The sequence below is a fragment of the Leptosomus discolor genome, chromosome 1 (genome assembly GCF_034619465.1).
Source record: "Leptosomus discolor isolate bLepDis1 chromosome 1, bLepDis1.hap2, whole genome shotgun sequence".
Lineage (NCBI taxonomy): Eukaryota > Metazoa > Chordata > Aves > Leptosomiformes > Leptosomidae > Leptosomus > Leptosomus discolor.
This window is the reverse complement of record NC_141391.1, coordinates 179,206,755-179,228,143: the sequence shown is the minus strand read 5'-3', so window position 1 is coordinate 179,228,143 and position 21,389 is coordinate 179,206,755. Positions and strand designations below refer to the sequence as shown.

The following is a 21,389-nucleotide window of genomic DNA, read 5'->3' as shown; positions in this document are numbered from 1 at the left end:
GTGACTCTCTGAAGGAAAAACTGAGGACAGTGAGCTGGGCCAAAATGAACCTAGTTCAGATAAATATGTAAGGAATAGAAGTAAATTATACCTTAAATTGTAACTGATATTTCATACTCTACAGGAGCAAATTAAGTCTTGTGTACATGCTTGGCAACTCAAATTTGGCAAAGAACTATGCCAGTAAGGTTATTGCCTTTTGCAGCACTTCTTTTTTTTTTTTTGTTTGTTTTGTTTTGTTTTGTTTTGTTTCCCATACCTTGAGGATCTTTTCTGTATCTGCCAGTCTTGTGTATGTACTGTTGCAATATAAGACCTGTAGAGCACCAGTCGCAGGGTGTAACGCTAGCCACCTAACTTAAGGGCCAGCGCTGGGAGCTGAACCTTGTTGTAGCTGAGAGGTGCATCCAGAAAGTGACTCAGAATATCTGAGTTACATACAGTTACACAGGTGAAACGGGTTAGTGAACATCTCTGTTATCACTGTACACTTTTGAATATTCGCAACTTTCTTGCCAAGTGCATCCGGCTCAGATTCTAGCAAGAACTGTCTTCAGAGTACTTTAGAGAGTCCGGACTTTATCTGGACAAACTAAAAGCTTTGTCTGCTAGATGCATGGCCTTCACAAATTCTTTCGGCTTTCTTCAAATAATTTTAAATATATAGGGATTTTTTTATCTTTTTTTTTTTTTTACTATCTCAGTGGCTCTTGATGAGTGACCATGTAGTATAAACTGACATTTGATTATGCTACTCAGATTTGTATGAGCAGTTTCTGAGAGTCATATTTGGCTCTTGGTGCTTTGGGTCCTAATCTGGCACTACTGAACCTTTCAGACTTAACTGTATAAAGATACTGAAGTAGTTTATTAATTCTGTTTATCACAGTTATTTGTTGTTTATTTTTAATGTTAACTTTTTTCATCAGCTTTGTTGTTCATTCAGTTGGTTGTGGTGCCTAGGACATGATCTCTCTAACATGGAGACTGCATGGCTAAAAACTAGAAAGTAAATATTATTGGTTTCTACCATATATTGAGAAAAAGTGGTGAGAAACTTCAGTGATGAAGACAATGCTTATGATTAAAATAATTTTAGGAAAGGCAAAGCTGGTAATGCCTATCAGCTTTTAGATTGGTAGCTGTCAGTTATTAAGCAAGACATCATGTTATAGAGTTAATGTAATTTAACTATTAGGCAGGAAATTGGCCACTTCAATGATCAGCCTCCCATGTAGCCCATGCATATCTCTTGTCTCAGTTAAAAAAAGTGGAAAAAGGAAGTGTAAAAAAACAAAACAAAACAAACCCACAAAAACAAACAAACAACTTTTTTTTTCTTCTTCCTTACGGTGAATATTTCAGCTAGCCACAGGAATATGGTTCCACTTCATTGTAACAGCCCTACTCATTAAAAATTCTAGTTTAAAGAAAGCCAACAATAAGAAATAACCATCAGTGTAAAACTGGCTTTGCTGAAACAAATGCTTGCACAAAATTAACCTGAATATTGAAATTGTTTTTCCGTGTACTGTATCATGTTTAGAAGTGTATTTTTTGTTTGCCATTTTATTTTTAAAATTTCACATAATTGTTAATCAGCATGAAATATTATTTATAATATATGTTTATGCTCATTGAAATTATTCTGATGCAGCAAATTGCCAAAATATTTACAGTGAGCACGTTGATAGAATCAGCATTTAATGAAGTCTTAGGAGGCTTGTTATAGCAAGTCACACTATCACTTAATCTGAATGTATAGAGATAAATTTGAGTGTTATCAAAACTTTGAGTGTGATTGCAGACTTCTTGGATGGCAAATTATAGAGTAGGACACAGACACACAGCAGCTCTTAAAGCGTGAGAGCTACATGATTCTTCAGACCTTGTCCATGGTAGTAACCTGAGCATATGCTATGTCTGTTCTTTGCATTCGTAGTATTTAATCATGTTATACACTGGCATATTCAGCTCTTCTGCAGGGATGATCTACCATGGGAGCGTGCTGATTCATCATAACTTTTCTTTTGTTTGGTCTGCAAGATAAGGTTTTGAGTTTTGTGAGTCTACCTCAGCAGCCTTATGCCAAAGCAATAGGAGCTGTTACTTATAGCGATCACATTCTATATGCTAAGTTTGTTTCTAATGATACGTTGCACTAAATGACTTTTTGTTGCCTTTGAACATCATTCTGAAACTTCATAAAGCTGATGTGAGAATGATGAGAAGCTTCGTAAAGTTTTTGGACATTTTGAGAGCAGCCACTGGTTATCTTTTGCTGTTCTGAACTAAAGTAATTTCTTTTGTTACCTCTTTTTTTTTACCTTTACTTTATTCTGTCACACACAATTGTTTGTGTAGAAAATACTTGTGATCACAATGTTAAAAACCTGTATATTTTTAAATGCTACTAGAGGGCAGTTCAAGTTCTGCTTGCTTTCTTTTCTCAGAAGATTGAACTTGGTTTGATATTGGGTGCTGACATTCTGTTATCAAAAGAAGCAACTTAAACTTTACAGTGAACTGGCCTAAAATGTTGCTTTTGTTATCCTAAAAGTAATGGTATTGTTAACTAAATATTCATAACTTTTTTTTAATTAAAGGATTACTTAATTTTTAAGAAAGATCAGTGTTCTGAATACTGGCCAAATATATAACAGTTTATTCAGAAGTAATATACAGATTTCTTGAGTGCAGTTACTAAATTTCTCAAAACGCTGTCTTTTTTGAGATATCTTGTAGCTGTCGTCAAAGTCAAAACCGAACCCTTTCTCTACAGTATACATCTCCAAGAAAAAAAAAATTTTGTTACTCAAATACAGAAATTCCTTGAAGAGCCTTTCTAAAGTTTAGCAGAAATGGGGCTAAATTTGAGATAATTTTGCTTCTGCGAAGCAAACAAGGACTTAGTTTTTACACTGCACTTTCCTTCAGTCTTTACACTTTTTTGTAGGTTGTCAGCATGTTTCCATCTACACTTGATGGAGAAGACTTTGTTCCTGATTGCTCTATATCTCCACCCCTCTGAATTTTTTTTCAATAGGTGCACTAGGCCTTCCAATGAGGGGAATGAGCAACAATACCCCTCAGTTAAATCGCAGCTTATCACAAGGCACTCAGTTACCGAGCCACGTAACGCCAACAACAGGGGTACCAACAATGTCACTTCACACGCCTCCATCTCCGAGCAGGTATTTATTGATAGCCAATATTTCTGCGATTGTGTCTTTCTGCAGAGCTCTTGTTAAATGTTCTGCATATTTTGCCTCAACTACTTTACAGTCTGATGAATTAAAAAAGAAGAAAAGTAGTTTCTGTTGACCACTGCCTGTGTTAGGGAAATAATACTGTAAAACCGTAAGGGCTTACTGTAAGACAGTATTTGATTTTTGTGTGTAAAGGACAAATTGCTGGCAAATTCTGCTTCAGAATGTGAGAGGCTGTTTTTTGATTGTTCTGGTAAATGTACAGTTAAAATTTTTGTATGGATGTCATACGCCATGTAAGAATATTAAGGTAGTATGTCTGAAGTGCTCATTAAAAAAAGAGCTGTAACACCTTTTCAAATGCATAAGACTTAAGTATTTATCTAAACCTGGCCAAGGACTTGATTAGTATGTAATGGGTCATCTGGTATTTCTGAAGAAATCCAAAACTACATTAATTACAGAGAGTAATCCAAACATGCTGTATTGACATTAAGCACAAATTAAGTTGCAACAGCTCAGAGTCCATCCTACGTTAGTAATCTAAATGAGTAACCAAATACTATTGTACAGATTCATCTCTGTGGATGGTTTTTCTCTTTCAGGGGGATATTGCCTATGAATCCTAGGAATATGATGAACCACTCCCAGGTTGGTCAGGGCATTGGAATTCCCAGCAGGACAAACAGCATGAGCAGTTCAGGGTTAGGCAGCCCCAACAGAAGCTCTCCAAGCATAATATGTATGCCAAAGCAGCAACCCTCTCGACAACCTTTTACTGTGAACAGGTAAGGCTGTTTAGTTGGACCATCCCTGTACAGCCATGGACATGCTTCAATGCTGCTCTGGAAATCTAATTTTTATCATTTAGATAAAGCTGGAAAGCTGCTTTGTGTGTTCTCATCTCTTGGCAGTAAACTTTGAAGCTGCTTTTAGTATTCGCACAAGCTTTTTGAGGCCTTCAAGCTAAACTCTGTTTCTGACTCTTGAATATCTACTGCTGCTTCTTTAAAATATGTGGTGTTTCTCATGTGTTCCCAAGTTTGGTTTTGAAATATATCTTAATTTTTGGGTATATGCATCCATTTCAAGACTGTTCATCTATGAGTTTGGGAAGAAGTAAGGCAAAGTTTAACAACACAATAGTTATTCTGGTAACAGACACAGTAGGGACCTAGTATTTTTCTACTTTAAATTCTAAAATAACGTAGAGAACAGTGGTTTGCCATTTGTTTAAGGATTTGCTGCTCATTTGGATGCTAAAAGGTTCTCAGTCACTTCTGCTCTTTTTCTAACTCTGGGCAAGATTCTAACATCCTAAATCATTAGGCTTTAACTGTGTTTTTGGTGCTGTGCTTATGAACTAAGCATATGGAGAAGCTTGTAGTAAAAAGTGTGTTGATTCTAATTACTTAATGTGTGTAGTCACAGCTTTGCACAGCTGACTGCTTTCCAGGCTTCAGTCCACAACTTCACAATCTACATGCTCCCAGTTTTGTCCTGTTTCTCCCTTCAGGCTCTTCCTTAGGGGACTGACTTACACGGAGTACAAACAAGCTCATGACAGTCAGGTGCCATCTCTAAACCAGTCTAGTATTTTACAAAATTGATAAAGAAAGGTGAAAACTAATGTCACGGTTATCTGAAACTTGGTCAGGTTATTTAGTTCTGTATTTTCACACTGATACAGGCATAAAAAAATGTTTTTCTCAGTCACAGCAATAGAGATTTGGTAGTTGCGGTTTATGTTCTTGGAGTTTGAGAAGACTTTGTATCTTGCCTCTGATTACAGAGAATTTGCCTTTTCTTTCCTGTGATGTATAGCGGCAAGTAAAGGAAATGATAATTTAAAAATAATTTAAATTTTAAGTGTTTTTGAAACTTGAGCATCACAAAAGGTTGAAATAATAATATACTTAAAAACTCTACGTGCAGGGGACAATGATTTTGGAGATTGATATGTGTATAGAAAGTACTTGTTTAAATATTGTTCAGCTGTAGGGTAGATAATGAAATCCCTGTCTTCAGGAGCATTTGAATTAAAATCATCTTTCACTGTTTGCATTGTATATCTCATTTTCAAGAAGTTACAATTTTTACGAGTTGAGAAGGAAATATCACTGGAACTTCATATTCCATAGTTTATTAGCCGATGGAAGTATAATAGCAGTATAGATCCAGTTGTTAATTTTAACAAAGTTTTGAAATTATACTTGGAAAAGAAAATAATCTGGTGTTTCCTTGACAGATGCGCGAATTATGTGGCTTCCAATAAGTGTTTTCTGAATGGTTGCCTTAGCCGGTGCAATGAAAGTTTTTAGGGTTTTGAACATAAAAAATACTTCACTTTCCCTTTCTTAGATGTTGGTAAAACAGGTTGGAAATAATTGCAGAAGTATGCATTTTGTGGCCTTATCCCTGAAATTCTGAACATGGTTATTTCTAATTACTTTAAAAGCAAACCAAAAAAACCTTGCATGAGAAATACTGTCTGTCATCAGGGTAGATTATATGCCCTCAAGATAGAGTTGTCTCCTTTGGTGCACTCACCAGGTCCAGAATTCACAGATGATACCAGGAATGTGTTTCTTCAGATGTGTGAGGTGTCAAAGATCTGGATGTCTTTCAAATACACCACCCTGGGGGAAGCAAAGCAGGACAGGACCAGTCTTGGCTAACTGTTTTCTTTCTTGATGTCTCAATCCAAATTGAAGCATTTAGAGCTATTTCAAATTGGAATGAAATGATTGATTTGCAGAAAAAGTCTATGTAGGTAAAATTTCTTCTAGGAAAATGTTTGACTTTTTTGTTTATGGAAACTTACAAAACATCAACTTCCATCCTCTTACAGGGAAATGAATGTTATGGTTTCCCACAGGGCAGAAATTCAGAGTTTCACACGGCTGGGGCCTACCTTTGGGATTCTCAACATCTCCAGCTTGTACAGAATGAAGCAGATAATTTGTGAGGGTGTCTTTCCAACCACAGTAGTCCTATATGATATTTAGATGTCTTCAAACATTTTTGCCTGACTATATGTAACTTCAATATAGCTGGTGTCCCTGTGTGGCAGAGACCATCCCTGTGCTCATAATAGTGCCATGTGGTGATGATTGCACACCATAACTGTTTGGCTTATAACTGAGTCATGACAAACTTGATCACTTCCATGATTCGGCTTCCCACCTGCAAATGAGTGAATTGCAGTCTGACTTTTCAGTATTGTGTTTACTGCTGCTTCATTTTTCTGTATGAAATTGAGTAACGGTTATGTTTGTCATAACTTGTTCGTTGACAGATATCTTAAGACACAGTGGTTATTAAAAAACTGAGTTATTTTGAAGTCATTCCAGTTGCCTTGACTGAGCAGTGCCTGCTGCTCCTGCTCAGAGTATTCAGAAGTACAAATGAAAATAATTAAAAACTGAGTTTTAGGCTAATGTAGGTTGCTTAAGCTTAAATTATTTCAAGTGTCTTAGATTATTTTTTTTTCCCTTAATGCCTTCCACTGGAAATTACAAAGTCTGTATACCCTTTTATCTGACTTCCTGGATTTTTTTCACAGTATGTCTGGATTTGGGATGAACAGAAATCAGGCATTTGGAATGAATAACTCCTTATCAAGTAACATTTTTAATGGAACAGGTGAGTTTAGGCTAATTAATGTTGATCCTAAAGTACAGTAGAGATATTTTTTTGACTGAATAAGTCTAGTTGAAAACACTTTGTTCTGTGGAGTGCAACTTTGTTACCATCTTCAGTTGTTCCATAGAAATGCTGCTCCAAGAGTAGTGCTATGAAATTGTTACTACTTTGTAACAGTGAATTTTAATACTATTGAAGACAAAGTGAAAGTATTCTGTAGAATACTCACTGTATATCACATGACCATAGATTGTACCTAGTCGGTTAGAAATGAAAATAGCTTATGGAATTGGAAAGGGGATTAAGAGAAGAAAAGAGATCCATTTTCTACAAAAACATTATATAGGGTGAAAACGGTGGGAAAGCATTTGAAATCTCAGACTTCTTTTGAACAACTCGTTTGTAATGTGATCCTTTCAAATGGTTGTTTCAGTTGTAATTTTTCTCTGGGAATTACTTCTTCATCTGAATTTAATGAACTAGAGAGGGGAGGATAACCTTGTGCATAAATACCTTAGAAACATCAGCGTGGACAAACCTATAGGTGGCTGTGTATATCAAGTAACTTGAGGTGCTGGTGATATCACTGAGTGGAAGGGTTTGGGCATCCCCTAGGACCTAGTGACATTTTTGTAGAGCTGCAGCTCTGGTCTCACCAATGTAGTATTTTCTACTGCGAATTAAAAAAATGTTCCCATGTAACTTGCACTGCATTGGCTCTACAGCTGCTTCAGCTTTATCTTACCTTGTCTAAGGACAAAAGAGCTCCTTCATGCTGCTGCTAATATGGGTTATTATCTTCCCTGTAATTTCTTCTTGATAGCTCCTTAAACTTTAAACAGGCTACCTATCCTAGTACTGTAATGTTGGTAGCCTGCCTGTATTTTACGTGTGCAGTCTTTAATTCAAAATGAGTAGACTTTGTTACTAAACACTGTTAAATAGCTATTGTTCAAAAACAAGCCCCAAACATCTTGATGCTCTTTAGGCTAGCCTCGTAACACAGAGGCTGTAGCTATTTGTAGTGATTATACTAAGAATAAAAATGTCAACTTGAAGAAAGAAAATGTGTCCTACATGTATCTTGCACGTAATGAAATATTTGCGTAAAAAACGTAAGTGAATTTAATCTGTTTTTGTTGTAGATGGAAGTGAAAATGTGACAGGACTGGACCTCTCAGATTTTCCAGCACTAGCAGACAGAAACAGAAGGGAAGGAAGTGGCAATCCGACTCCACTAATAAACCCTTTAGCTGGAAGGGCACCCTATGGTAAGAGTATACTTTTGAAAGCTCTTTGAATGAAATCAGTGTTTGCTCGATTCACCTTTTGCTGTTCATAAGACAATAAGTGGGCTTTTCAAAAATGCTATCTCTGTGACTGGAGATTCCCCTTAGGCTTTTGTAAGTGTTAGAAGTCGTCTGCTTTTTAGTTTCACCATCAACAGAGGTTATTGGGGTTTTCAGTATGTATAGTATGGTTACTCTGAAGGTGCTCACTCTAGACCTTTCTTAGGCAATAGATTGTTTTCCAACTGTATGCATACAAAAACTGTCGAGGTCAGAGTAGTAAATTTTAGAAGTAACATTTGATTATTAGAAGTGTTATTGTGTAAAAAGTCAGCAGCTCTAAACATACTGCATATTTTCTCAGTTTATTGGTAGTACTTGCTATAGTACTGTTCACTGTCACTGTTATGATGAACATCAGATTTCAAAAAAATAACCTGTAAGCATCAACTCTTATCAGTCAGATTCCAGGTCTGTGTCTTATGTAATTCTTGCTGAACAGCTTAAAGATAATAAAAGGAAAAACTTTAAGGTGGATACAAATCTTATTTTTTGGGTCTGGAAAATACTCAGGTAAGCTTAGTGTGAGGCACAATACTTTTTTTTTGTTTTTTGTTTGCTTTAGAAATTTTGTCACGCATGTTGTATCAGCTACTCTGAAAAGTTGCTTTTATAACATAAAGTTGTTTCTAACCAAAAATAACTCAATGTTTTGGAACTATAAAAAGCCAGTGTTTTTCAGAGATATCTCCAAGTTCAATTGAAGAGAAATAATAGATACCGGATTATCAGGAGAAAGTAACCCCATGGATGGGGCGTAACCAGGGCCCTCTGCTTAAGATAGCTCTGAGAAAGAACTACATGAGTTAAACTGAAGTGTTCTTAAACATAGGGAAAAGTCACTTCCCCAAATAAAGACAGTGAAAAGTCACACTGAGAGTGGAGAGCTAATACGGCTTGTGGTTTGCATGAGATTTTGTCTGTCTCTGAAAGAGAAGCCATTACATGGAAAATTGGTAGAAGGCAGGAAGGAGATCCCCACAGATGCATTTCCAGTGTGGAGCTGGACTTCAACGTTCAGCAGCACTGCCACATGAAAAAACCTGTAATGGCCCTTGGGCTTACACCATTTCCTCATTTCGATGCTAGTATAGCTGTTTGCATGACTGTGTGGCAAACCAGGAAAGAAGTTTCTTTGTCTGAAGAGTTGTGAGCATCTGCTTAATACAGGGGATGGGTATGGTGGTAGAAACAATCAAGAAATGGGGTATGAGATGCACTGGACGCTGTCTCCAGCAATAAAAGTGGAGAGCACTTTTGGTTGTGGTTAAGAAAAAGGAAGTTTGAAACCAAGCAGACATATACTTCCTTCATATTTCAGCTTATTCAGGAAAATTAAGACTTCAGATAACTTTTAGGTAGAATGAGAATATGCAACCCAGTTAATTCGTTATCAATTTTATTTATCCAGTGGAAGAAATTGTAATAACTCTGGATGAAAAGGGTGAATGGCAGAAACAAGACTAACTCAGTGGGGTTTTTTCTTAAATAACGGAACTTTGATCTCTAACTTCACAGTACTAGAGAAAGTCATAGTCATCTATTAAACCATTTTAGATCTTATACATCTATTAAGAATCTTTGAAAAATAGGTGCTAGACTTCCTTCTGTTTCATCTTCCTCTAGTGCAGTGTTGTTTGCAACCAAATCACTGTATTACTTCTCTGTCTCTCAGCAAAGAATATTTGCCCTTGGGTGCGTGGTGGGGGGGCTTTTCTTTAGTTGTTTTTTTGTTTGTTTGTTTTGTTTTGGGTTTTGTGTTGGTTTTTTTAACTGGCATTAAAAAAAAAAAAAGAATGTTGCTTTTCAGTAGTCGGAATCCATGTTCCAATGTGACTGGCCTACTTTTTTTAAATTAGGGTCAGAGCACTGAGAGTTGCAGGCTAAATGCTTTCAGTTTTCATACTGAAAGTAGGAGTCGTTCTTATGTCACAGGCAAGTATTTCATTGGTGATATGTTCTGTTGCAAGTTAGCTGGGCATCCTTTAAGAATATGTGCTTCTAAAGAGATTATGCGAAGAAATTCTTCATGCAATTAGGGGATGGAGGAAAAATGTATTTGTAATCTTGAAAGCAGTACATCCTTCCTTCATCAGTGGATTTCCTTAAATATCGCTTTAATAATGCCTGTAAAGATGATTTGATTATTTAGATGTGCAAAACAGGTGCTGGTAAAAGTACTGGGCTTCATTCTTAAAGCAATGGATGTGTCTATGAATTTAACCCAGAGTGTTTCTCAGCTCACACTTAAATAAGAAGCTTTAGTCTAATATGTGTGGATGTTTTAAATGAATATGCTTTGTTTTGGTTTACCTGTTTTTTTGAAAGTCATTTCTGCTGTACAACTTGCACATAGTGAAAGTGGACAGTAAGCAAGGTCAACAGCAGAAAATTCTTTACTTAGCAGTCATTTAACATTATTCCTGCTTTCATTTTGATAATAGTTGGAATGGTAACAAAACCAGCAAGTGAGCAGTCCCAGGACTTTTCAATACACAATGAAGATTTTCCAGCATTACCAGGCTCCAGCTACAAAGACCCAACATCGAGTAATGATGACAATAAATCTGTAAGTAAACCTTAGATCTTCTTTTACTTTGAGTGTCCATACTTCTTTTGATGGGCAGTGACTGTATTTGTAATACAAGATTTTCAAATTTGCCCCTCTAAATTAACAAGAAATTTTGCATAAACAGCATTTCATATATAACTACGTAAATGTAATTTCTCAGAAAGTTTTTTGGTCCCAACAGGTCACTGCAACCTTGCTTTCTTAATTTCATGTGACTTCTGTGTATCCTGTTGTATTTGGGGTAGGGGCCTGGGGTAGGGGCCAGGGAGGAACTTGCAAGAACACCTCAAAATTTATTTTTGAGAATTTATATATATTTTTAATTTTTGCCATTCTTAACTTCTTTTTTCTACCAATTCCAGCTCATTATTTTGCTGTTGGTGCCTCTCATCAGTAGTAGTATTTACACATTGTAAGATCTTTCTTCAAAGATGTCAAATCCTTTAAAAGTTGGGTGGTACAATATCACTTGAAGGGGAAATGAAATCACAGGGAAAAAGCTCTTTTAATAGAGACCATTGCATTCATGGGTATATTGTAGACTAGTGGGATACACTGTATATTAAGTATTGTAATTAACATGTGTTAAATAACTAGCTTAGATTATAAGATTGTGGGATTTTTTCCATTGTTTACTGTGGAAGATTTGTAATAAAAATTGCTTTTTAATTACAAATAAAAGGTGAGTAAAATTTGGATGCCAGAGAACAGTTTCTTACGGTATTTGACAAAAGGTTCTAGTTTCCAATTGTTTTATTACTTATAATGGCAAAAAATATGTTAATCAGGGTGGCATAAATACTGATGAGTAAGTAGTACATGTGCCTACAAACTGATATGAAAACTGAAAAATGCAACTGTTCGAAAACGGGAAGGGGGAAAGAAGCCTAGCCCCCGAATGATGTGGCCAGGTTTATGGTGTGGAAAGTGTTCTGATACAGTTAGTGTTGAATACAGTGAGGAAGGAGGGAGTAAATGTGATTACATTGTGTTATTGCAGACTTAAAGGATAATAAAAAGTAAGAAATGATAGTTATGGGAAGTATCTTTCGTCAGTATGTGGGCTCCTGGAGCACAATCACAGTTTCTTGCCAGACATAGTGTTTACATCTCTTTCCTGATAGTTGCAAGTGTGTCAACTATGTGTTGCTTGCAGTTATTATCTGGCTTGAGTTGTTATCTGTTGCTACGTCATGGAGTGTTATGCAGGAGCAAGACTGCATGAGAAAAATATATGATGTGATGAGACAGAAATATCCTGTAGGCACAGGTACTTGGGATGTCCAATGTGTATTCAGACTCAGGTGTGAAATATTTTCTTGTCCTTTTAGACTGCAAGCTGTTGGCTCTTTCATAGCTCTTATTGTATGACAGGTATACTTTAGGAAGTGGTAAATATTACATAAGGTTTGTCAACAGAACTCAAGAGCTTCAGCTTGGTTCCATTTTAGTGCTTAACTTCTTAGTGACTTGACGTACTGGTTTAGAGTGCTTGACTGAAAGATACAGTCAACAAGTTTTTCCATTTTGGTTTGTTTCCATCATACCGACTCTACAAATTATTTTTAATAGAATTTGAGTACATCAGGCAAAACCTCATCCAGCACAGATGGGCCCAAGTTTCCTGGAGATAAAAGTTCAACTACGCAAAACAACAACCAGCAGAAAAAAGGGATCCAGGTGTTACCTGATGGTATGTGTCATTCCATTTTTTCTTCTTTAAAAGTTTTGACAGTCATTTAGATCACCTTGTTGATTTCTCCACTTCTTGAAAGGAGAAAATTGATTTGTTGTTCTTGCCTAGGTCGGGTTACCAACATTCCTCAAGGGATGGTGACGGACCAGTTTGGAATGATTGGCTTGTTAACATTCATCAGGGCAGCAGAGACAGATCCAGGAATGGTACATCTTGCATTAGGAAGTGATTTAACAACACTAGGTCTCAATCTCAACTCTCCTGAGTAAGTTTCTGGTTTTTAGTACTATCTTCAGTTTTGGTTTTATTATACTGTCATTCATAATAGGCTCACTTAGCTCACACAGCTGTCAAACCCACAAGATATTTTGCCAAATAAAATTTGAAAATGTAATGACAGTAAAATAAAATTTTCATAAACAAGAGAATTGTGCTTTAAGGCATACTGAGATCTTGTTATGCAAGCATTCAATAAACCTAGTGGCTTTGTTTATTCTCCTAACTTCTTTAGGACTTTCTTCAAGGAATTGACAGTGTATTGTCAATAAATTTCATGTATACGTTATTTTTCAAATAAGTGTAGATGTCCTCAAGGAATATTAGCTCTCAGCAATTTGGGAGGTAAATGCAATTTATATTAGTGTAATAATGAAGAGAGAATCTGTAGCGTTACCCTGCCCCAAAGATTAATTTAAATGAAAATGTAGTTTTATAGTTAACTTCTAGTCATTCAGTTCACCTAAGTTTAGTCATCTAGGCTTCCTGTAGAGGCAGTGGGGAGAAAAGCAGTTAGTGACTGCACTGATGATAGGATAAGTGAGATGAATCCCAGCCCAGGATGCCTCTTTTTCTCCACTAGTTACAGAAGGAACCTAGGTCAGTTTGGACAAAACCAATATCTTCTAGGTGACTAATTGTGAGAGAAATTTAATCTCTGATACTCTTGACTTTCAGCTGAGAATCTCCCATCATTTTCTTTCAGCAGGGATTTGCATTCTGTTAGCCTTATTGACAGAGTAGTAGATGTGTTTTAAGGTTTGCACATAATACATTAACCAAACAAAGACCAAACAGCACACACACAGAGTTTGCATGTTTCACAGATTTACATGGAGCTGCATAAATTCAGGGGGGATTGATGAATGTGGGTATCAAGGTGAGAGGGAAAGCATAGGAAAAATGGCTGTCTTGAAATAATTGGCATTAATTTACATATTTCTTTCTAGAGATGTAACTTTTTAGGAATTACAACTTCCAGAAATTCTTTCTATAGAGCTTGCATGAAAACTTAGTCAAATTGTTATGCCACTGGCACTTCTAAAAGTATTTCAGAATGATCATCTGAAGTCAGTTGTCTGTAGTTACTTGCAGAATGTGTTACGTTTATGAAGCGTCTTCATGTGTAGCTTTGGTCTTGCAGGCCACTTCTTCCGGTGAATCCAGTAGTTCCCCACTCCCTTTTTCCACAACATAAAGAGAATGCATACAGAGCAGTTACGCTGGCCATGGGTTGCTGCTTTTCCTTGGTAGTCCGAGGGCTTACAGCACTGAGCAGGAGACTGGTCTCCTGGATCTACACAATACTTAAGTAGTTTACTGTTCTTAGTACAAATTGCTCAAAGTTAGTTTGAGGCTGATCAGCTGAAAGTAGAATGCCTTTGCTCATGGAAATAATTTCAAGTACGTCTGTATCTGAGTTCTTGAGTTGTTGCTAGACACAGGTGGAATCTGGTTATGTCGTTTGGTTATACAGCTACTTTCTCTAGGTGCCAGCATGCAGAATAGTAGTAGTGATACTACTTTTGGTGACAATATTTCATATTTTATTTGATGTTATTCATTAGTTTCAATAACTAGCATAAAGCTGAAGCTTAACATACCTATTGGAAAGTCTACATAAAACCTCATAGGGTTACATATTACCTTATTTCAGAGGAATACTACACATATTTTGATGCTGTGATGACTTGTAGCTGTGTTATGCAGCTCCTGAATACAGCACCCAAATTATTAGTGTGTGTTTGTACACGAACGGTTACATACCTGGCATGCTGCTGCTTTTCCTTAGCAGCTGTAAATAGCTGGATTTTTAACATTTTTAATATTTAATTACTGTATATAGAGTGTTTAGCATCTTGGGTAGAGGGGATAGGGCTGATATTTCACTGAATCACAGAATGTTAGGGGTTGGAAGGAACCTTGAAAGATCATCTAGTCCAGCCCCCCTGCCAAAGCAGGACCATCCAGAGTAGATCACACAGGAATGCGTCCAGGCGGGTTTTGAATTCTCCAGAGAAGGAGACTGCACAACCTCTCTGGGCAGCCTGTTCCAGTGCTCTGTCACCCTCACAGTGAAAAAGTTTTTCCTTATGTTAGTGTGGAACCTCCTGTGCTCCAGCTTGCACCCATTGCCCCTTGTCCTGTAATTGGCCATCACCGAGAAGAGCCCAGCTCCATCCTCCTGACACTCGCCCTTTACATATTTGTAAACATTGATGAGGTCACCCCTCAATCTCCTCTGCCCCAAGCTAGAGAGACCCAGCTCCCTCAGCCTTTCATCATAAGGGAGATGTTCCACCCCCTTAACCATCTCTGTGGCTCTGCGCTGGACTCTTTCAAGCAGTTCCCTGTTCTTCTTGAACGGAGGGGCCCAGAACTGGACACAATATTCCAGGTGGGGTCTCACCAGGACAGAGTAGAGGGGGAGGGGAACCTCTCAACCTCCTGACCACCCCCCTTATAATACACCCCAGGATGCCATTGGCCGCCTTGGCCACGAGAGCACATTGCTGGCTCACAGTCATCCTGCTGTCCACCAGGACCCCCAGGTCCCTTTCCCCTACGCTACTCTCCAACAGCTCAGTCCCCAACCTATGCTGGTACATGGGGTTGTTCTTTCCCAGATGCAAGGCTCTGCATTTGCCCTTGTTGTATTTCATCAAATTTCTCCCCACCCAGCTCTCCAGCCTGTCCACGTCTCTCGGAATGGCAGCACAGCCTTCTGGTGTGTCAGCCACTCCTCCCAGTTTTGTGTCATATTTAATCTGGACAGTTCTGTATCATAAAGTTGGCTTTATTTTATACTACAGAAAAGCTTTGCAAACAGCCTTGCAGTCTGGCTTGCCATCTTGCCTTACGTTAAACATCCTTTGCTTGCTTTATAAATCATCATTTGAAAAACTAAAAGCATTTCTCATGTTGAAAACCAGAAGTTTCTGCCTTGTGAGGTACTGCTGATGGTAAAAATACCCATTCGACTTAAGCATCACGATAAATGTGCTTTTAGAAATAAACTTTTAGGATTCTGTGTATGTCTCTAATGGTTTGAATTAACCCTTCTAACTCCTGGGTTTATATAAATTTTCTGTGCAGGTAGGCTAAGATCTATTTCAGTTGTTGATTGAATGATTTTGCATTGCCTGCCTGTACAGTCCTATACTTCTTTGTTAAGAAATAGACTTCTAATTCCTTAGGATAACTTAAATTCTACATAAACAAAAATATAAAAAATGGCATTACTTCATTTAATTCTTCAGAGATTATGTAGCTGTTTGCTCATGTTCTGAAGATTTCTGAAATATTCATCAAATAGACTGTAGGCTGTTCAATACCTCCTTGAAAAATCTTAAAAGTGTTATCTCTATCCTAGAGGGAACACTCTGTACAAACTCTTCAGTTTTTATTGCTTACAGAGGTGCAGACTGAGTCTGTAAAATCCTGGATTCCTTGCCCTAGGAAACCAAACCTCTAGGGCGTGCACACTCTCCTCTTCTTGGGGCAGTGCCTATCCATGCCTTCTGCAGAAGCAGTGGTTTTGTTATTTTCAATATCTGCAGATTTTGCCACCACTGAAATCTTCATTCAGGCTCTAAAGCATAAGTTTTTGCTAACAGTAAGATTAGTTAGCCTAGAGTAAGTTTAGCACCACTTGGATCACTGTAGTTTTTGGCCAATATAGATCAGCTGGGAGTTGATTGTGTTCAGGTAGTTTGGTAGGTTTCTGGTGAATTTTTTTTTTTTATGGTAATTAATAGGCTTTTGACAAGAAGGAAGCAAGGATAGGCTGTACCATAATCAAGATTAATTTACAAAACTTGCTATAATAGCATGCTATCATGGATAATTAAAAGCAGGCGGTAGCTACCTGCCGAAAGTACATTTTGCTCAGTCCTTTTTTTCACTTCTTTACCTGTTAATTAGAAAATTCATTCCTCAGTACATCAGTCATTGTAGTAGAGTTGGAAGATTCATCATTTTCCCTTTATTAAATGGCTCCAATTTTTTAAAAATATGTTAGCAAAATCTCTATGAAAGAAAAATACTAAGTCATAATAAACTTACGTTCATGTTCTGCTGGGATTCAATTTGTTTCTCGTTGCTGAAATTTAGAGGAAAAGTAAAATCTTCACTGGTTAGTTAAAAAAAAAAAAATCTGCCAGTATAAGCTTTTCTTCCCCTTTTAAATCATACGGTAATAAATCAGAACCCACTAGGCTTGTGCCAGCTGTTCCTATGCAAACTGAAACCCTGCATAAAATTGGATCCCTGAAAAGGGTTGGGATCCCTGGTGCTTAAGTTGAAGGAATGATAGATTAAAAAAGAAATCTTGACCCTGAGATTCCCATGGCAGTTTAAATGCAATCTTACTGCATCTATTAAAAAGAAAACTAATAAATGTAACTGTTTTAGGAGAGTGAGCTGGAAATTTCCTTTTCTCCTTACTTCTCACCCCAGCTTGTGATTTTGGTGGTGTGGTATGGGTTTTAGGTTTGTGAGGTTCATTATGGAGGTTTTTTTGTTTTGTTCGTTTGGGTTATGTTCTTAATTTTGATAAATTTGCGCTTTTCTTTTTCTTCAGAAATCTTTATCCTAAATTTGCATCACCCTGGGCATCATCACCTTGTCGACCTCAAGACATAGGTAAGAGAGAAATAACTGTTTAGTTCAATATTAATATTTGCAAACTATATTCATTTACATGTCTTAATAGTTGCATCAATTCCGATTCTTTTTTAGACTTCCATGTTCCATCTGAATACTTAACTAACATTCACATTAGGGATAAGGTGAGTATGTGTGTGTGTGTGCGTATTTTTTGTTCATATATTACCAGTAATTTTCTAAATTTTCTTTCAGATAGGTGATGTTCAAAATCGGTGCATTTTAAGGATGTCCTCGATCTTTTTAGGAACAGTGGTGCGTTAATGGGCTAATTGGACACATCATGCACCCATTCCACCTTAGATAAAGAAAGGGAAGACAAAACTGAGACTGAGCATGGTTAGCAAAAGAATACATGTTTTTAAGAGTTGCCCTTCATGCAAAGCAGAAGTTTCTTATAGTCCATATACTGTCATACTCAAATGCCATATTAAATTGAGATACTTCTTCTTGAGATAAGCTCAGAGTTGTGGTTTGATATTCTCACATTTATCTGTTGCATTTCATATCTACATGAATACGGATGTTTTTTGTTAGATATATTTCCTTTCCACTATAGTATCTGTATAAAGAGGGGTCATTGAGAAATATTGTAAGCAATTTTAGTAATGTTACTTAATAGAGTGTGAAGTGAGCAAATACATGGAACTGTTTGTTTGGGGTGTTTTGTAATAAAATAAAAGTAAGACACTGGTACAGGGAGAAAATTCTGTCTTGCTGAGTCTTCTGTTTATTTTTCTGTTGTATCCTTTAAGTTGGAAAGGTTAACTAAAAGTGACGAAAAACTGATTGTTTTAATAATTATTACTCTTAATTGTATTAGAGTGTCATTTGCAACACACTTAGGATGGAAGCACGTTCTGGATGTATCCTTGTGTTATTTAAGTGGGATAGTATGTCTTAAAACTTTTATCTATTGTGATTTTTCATCCTCATTTTCTTCAATCTTTTGCAGCTGGCTGCAATAAAACTTGGCCGATATGGAGAAGATCTCCTGTTTTATCTCTATTACATGAATGGAGGAGATGTATTACAGCTATTAGCAGCAGTAGAGCTGTACGTTCAAACTATTTTGTCAGTCTTATATGATCTAATCTATTGCAGTAATGAAGTAGTAGATGTAAAAAAAAAAAAAAAAAAAAAAACAACCAAAAAAACCAACCAAACAACCAACATGTTAGATACTGAAAACAGAAGCTTAGTCAATCTAAAGCCGGAAACCTTTTTTAAATGCCTCCTCCAACCTTGGTTCCATTTTGTACTTTTTTTTTTTTTTCCAGTTCTTATAGTGAAAATCAAAAGTCTCTCTCATGAATTTTGCATTATTAAGAAGCACTGTGGAAAAGTGGCAGGTGCCAGCCGTTATTAAACATCTAACTTACCTTCAACAAAATGAGAAACAGTAAATAATCTTTTAAAAAATTTGTTGTTTGAACCTACCAGACCTCTTAAAGTTTCATATATGCTTAGTTTGAAGTGTAATAATTGTATGGAAGAGGTATGAGATCACAGGTATAACGATGACTTAGAAACTTTGTTTTGGTTTTGTATGCGTTGTACAGATTTGATTGAAACTCTTAAAATTTCAGTTTATTAAGTCAAATTCCAAATTCAGGTAACTAACACTAAAAATTCTTTTTCCTTCCTATTAAAATGAAAGATTTAACCGGGATTGGAGATACCACAAAGAAGAACGAGTATGGATCACCCGGGCGCCCGGCATGGAGCCAACAATGAAAACCAATACGTACGAGAGGGGAACATATTACTTCTTTGACTGTCTTAACTGGAGGAAAGTAGCTAAGGTATCTCTTTTCCCTTGTGCAGATTTTTTAAGTCTGTCAACCGTGTATTTTTAGAATAACAACACTAAAACCCCACCTCCTCCCCCAAAATCTCAAACTTCTTAACCTCCTGCTGTTTTAAGTTCGTTATCTTAATTTCTGATGTGTGAGCGAATAAAGACTGCCGAAAACAACTGGCTTGTTTGTGGAGAAGGAGGAGCGGTCTCTCTATTTCCAGTTTTCTTCGGGAGGTACAAAGACATGGAACTTCCGTTATGAGTTTTGTTAAAATCGAAGGCTTTTTTTTAAGTACAGAATTACAGAGTAGAAAGCATTATTTGGCATTTTAGAAATTGTGCTTGCAAATATTTTACTATTTTGCTTTAGAAAATTGAGCAGGGAATTACCACATCTCACTTTGGAATTAAAAATGAGGGTGGGATGGGTGGGGGAAGTGAGGTTTTTTGGGTTTTTTTCAGGTACTGTCTCTCCTTGAGCATACTGCAGGACGTCCATGCTCTGTTGTTTGAACATCAGAGTACTTTGAAATAAATCACTTCTTTTAGGGAGGAGGCATCTTTTCATGATGCTTGTTTTATGTATTCCAGGCCAAGAGGCATTAAAAAAATCAGAAAGCTACAGTCTTCTCCCTTCTCACTTCTCATAATCTATTTCTTCCTTTTTGCCCATGAATACTGTCAGTTATGTTCACCCTTGACATGTTAGCTGAAGAAACGTAGAGTTGTACTTCGTTTTCTCCACCCTGCCCCAAAGATAATTAATTTTCAGTATCTTGCAATTTTTAAGACCATCCAACTTCCAATTCCAGCTTCCAGCTTTTGAGAGCATATCATATGATGTCTTTTGCTGGCTGGATTATGATTTCTGTGATTTCCCTTCTCCACTAAAGCAAAGATTTGTCTAATGTAGATAAGTGTCAAAACTCCATTTGAGTAGTCAGGAGTGCTAACATTCCCTAGCCTGGCAAGAGGTGAGCTCTTTTGAAAATCACCTGACCTACAAGGTGATGCATTCACTTCAGCTGGAGCTGAAAAAAAAAGATACATTCACAATATGCATACAACCATTACACCTACCTAGAGTCTGTTTAAGTTAAATAGTTTGTCAAGAATCTCATTCCCCACTTAAGTTATATGAAATTTTATGGTTGTGGCATGATTTTGCTTCAAGTTCTAACCGACGTGTTGGATTAATCGGTGAAAGAGCAAACGTAAAACTTCCACGTCAGACCTTTTGTAGATACAGTACCACACACTTGCTTTTCTCTAAAAAGCACTTAGCAGATCAGACCAGATTAATCTTGAAGCCTTGAACTCGATAGATGTGATTCCAGCCTGTTGGAACTATGTTTTGTGGTTCCTCATGCTTAGGTATTTCATTTAATCAGAAATCTTTTCACCTGGAGCCTAGCTTATGAATTGTTTGCTGAAAAGGTGTTTCATTTCCGTGAGCAAGTTGCATCTATACACTTGGAGATTATGAAAGACTGCATTAAATAGTTACATGCCTGATGATATTTAAACATAAGCTTTAAATTAAAAGGAATAACGTTCAGTGTTCTGCCCCCTATTAAGTGCATTGCATTTCTTCCTAGGCAGTATATTGAAGTTTGCCGTTATCTAGAGATTAACTAGATGTAATGGCCTGTTTTCTTTCTTCCCCCCTCCCCTCGGTAATTTTTCTTAGTCTGTGCAAGCTGGCTTCAGAAATTAACATTTTAGTTGTCCCAAATGATATGGGAGGCTTCAGTCCATTTGCATGCATGACTTGTTGCCTCTGCTGCCCTTCTTGTGACCATAAGAAAACCAAGACTTTGTAAGTGAAGGTTTTAGTGGCAAGCCCTACTCATGTGGTTTTTCGTAAGTGCCAAGTAATTCAAAAACTTTCAAGCAAAACCATCACTCCCCTCAAAAGAAAACCCAAACAAAAGGAAAGTTTTGATTTCTACTCGCATTATTTGTTTGCTGCTTGGTGTACTTTCTTAGGTTTCCCAAGACACTGTTTAAAGCTATTTTATTATTACATAAGATTATCAGAGGGGAAGTAATTACCTTTTGAAAGGATAGATTTCTTCTTCGGAGTCAACTGAATTTGTTCCATTTATTTATGAGCAATAAGAGCCTCGTGTAAGCTCATATATCAATGGAATTGAGTTTTTACCCGATGTGGAAG

General features: G+C 36.9%; 1 protein-coding gene across 3 annotated transcripts in view; it reads left to right on the top strand.

Moving 5' to 3' along the window:
* Positions 1-21,389, top strand: part of CNOT2 (CCR4-NOT transcription complex subunit 2) — a 95,735-nt gene that overhangs the window by 67,779 nt on the left and 6,567 nt on the right. For all 3 annotated transcript variants that reach the window (XM_086471801.1, XM_086471794.1, XM_086471787.1), the window contains 11 exons: positions 3,047-3,194; positions 3,815-3,997; positions 6,775-6,854; positions 8,000-8,125; positions 10,648-10,772; positions 12,348-12,468; positions 12,580-12,736; positions 17,330-17,391; positions 17,488-17,537; positions 18,368-18,468; positions 19,073-19,217. In XM_086471801.1, coding sequence (XP_086327927.1) covers positions 3,047-3,194; positions 3,815-3,997; positions 6,775-6,854; positions 8,000-8,125; positions 10,648-10,772; positions 12,348-12,468; positions 12,580-12,736; positions 17,330-17,391; positions 17,488-17,537; positions 18,368-18,468; positions 19,073-19,217 — 1,298 coding nt within the window. The remainder of the gene's footprint in view (positions 1-3,046; positions 3,195-3,814; positions 3,998-6,774; positions 6,855-7,999; positions 8,126-10,647; positions 10,773-12,347; positions 12,469-12,579; positions 12,737-17,329; positions 17,392-17,487; positions 17,538-18,367; positions 18,469-19,072; positions 19,218-21,389) is intronic.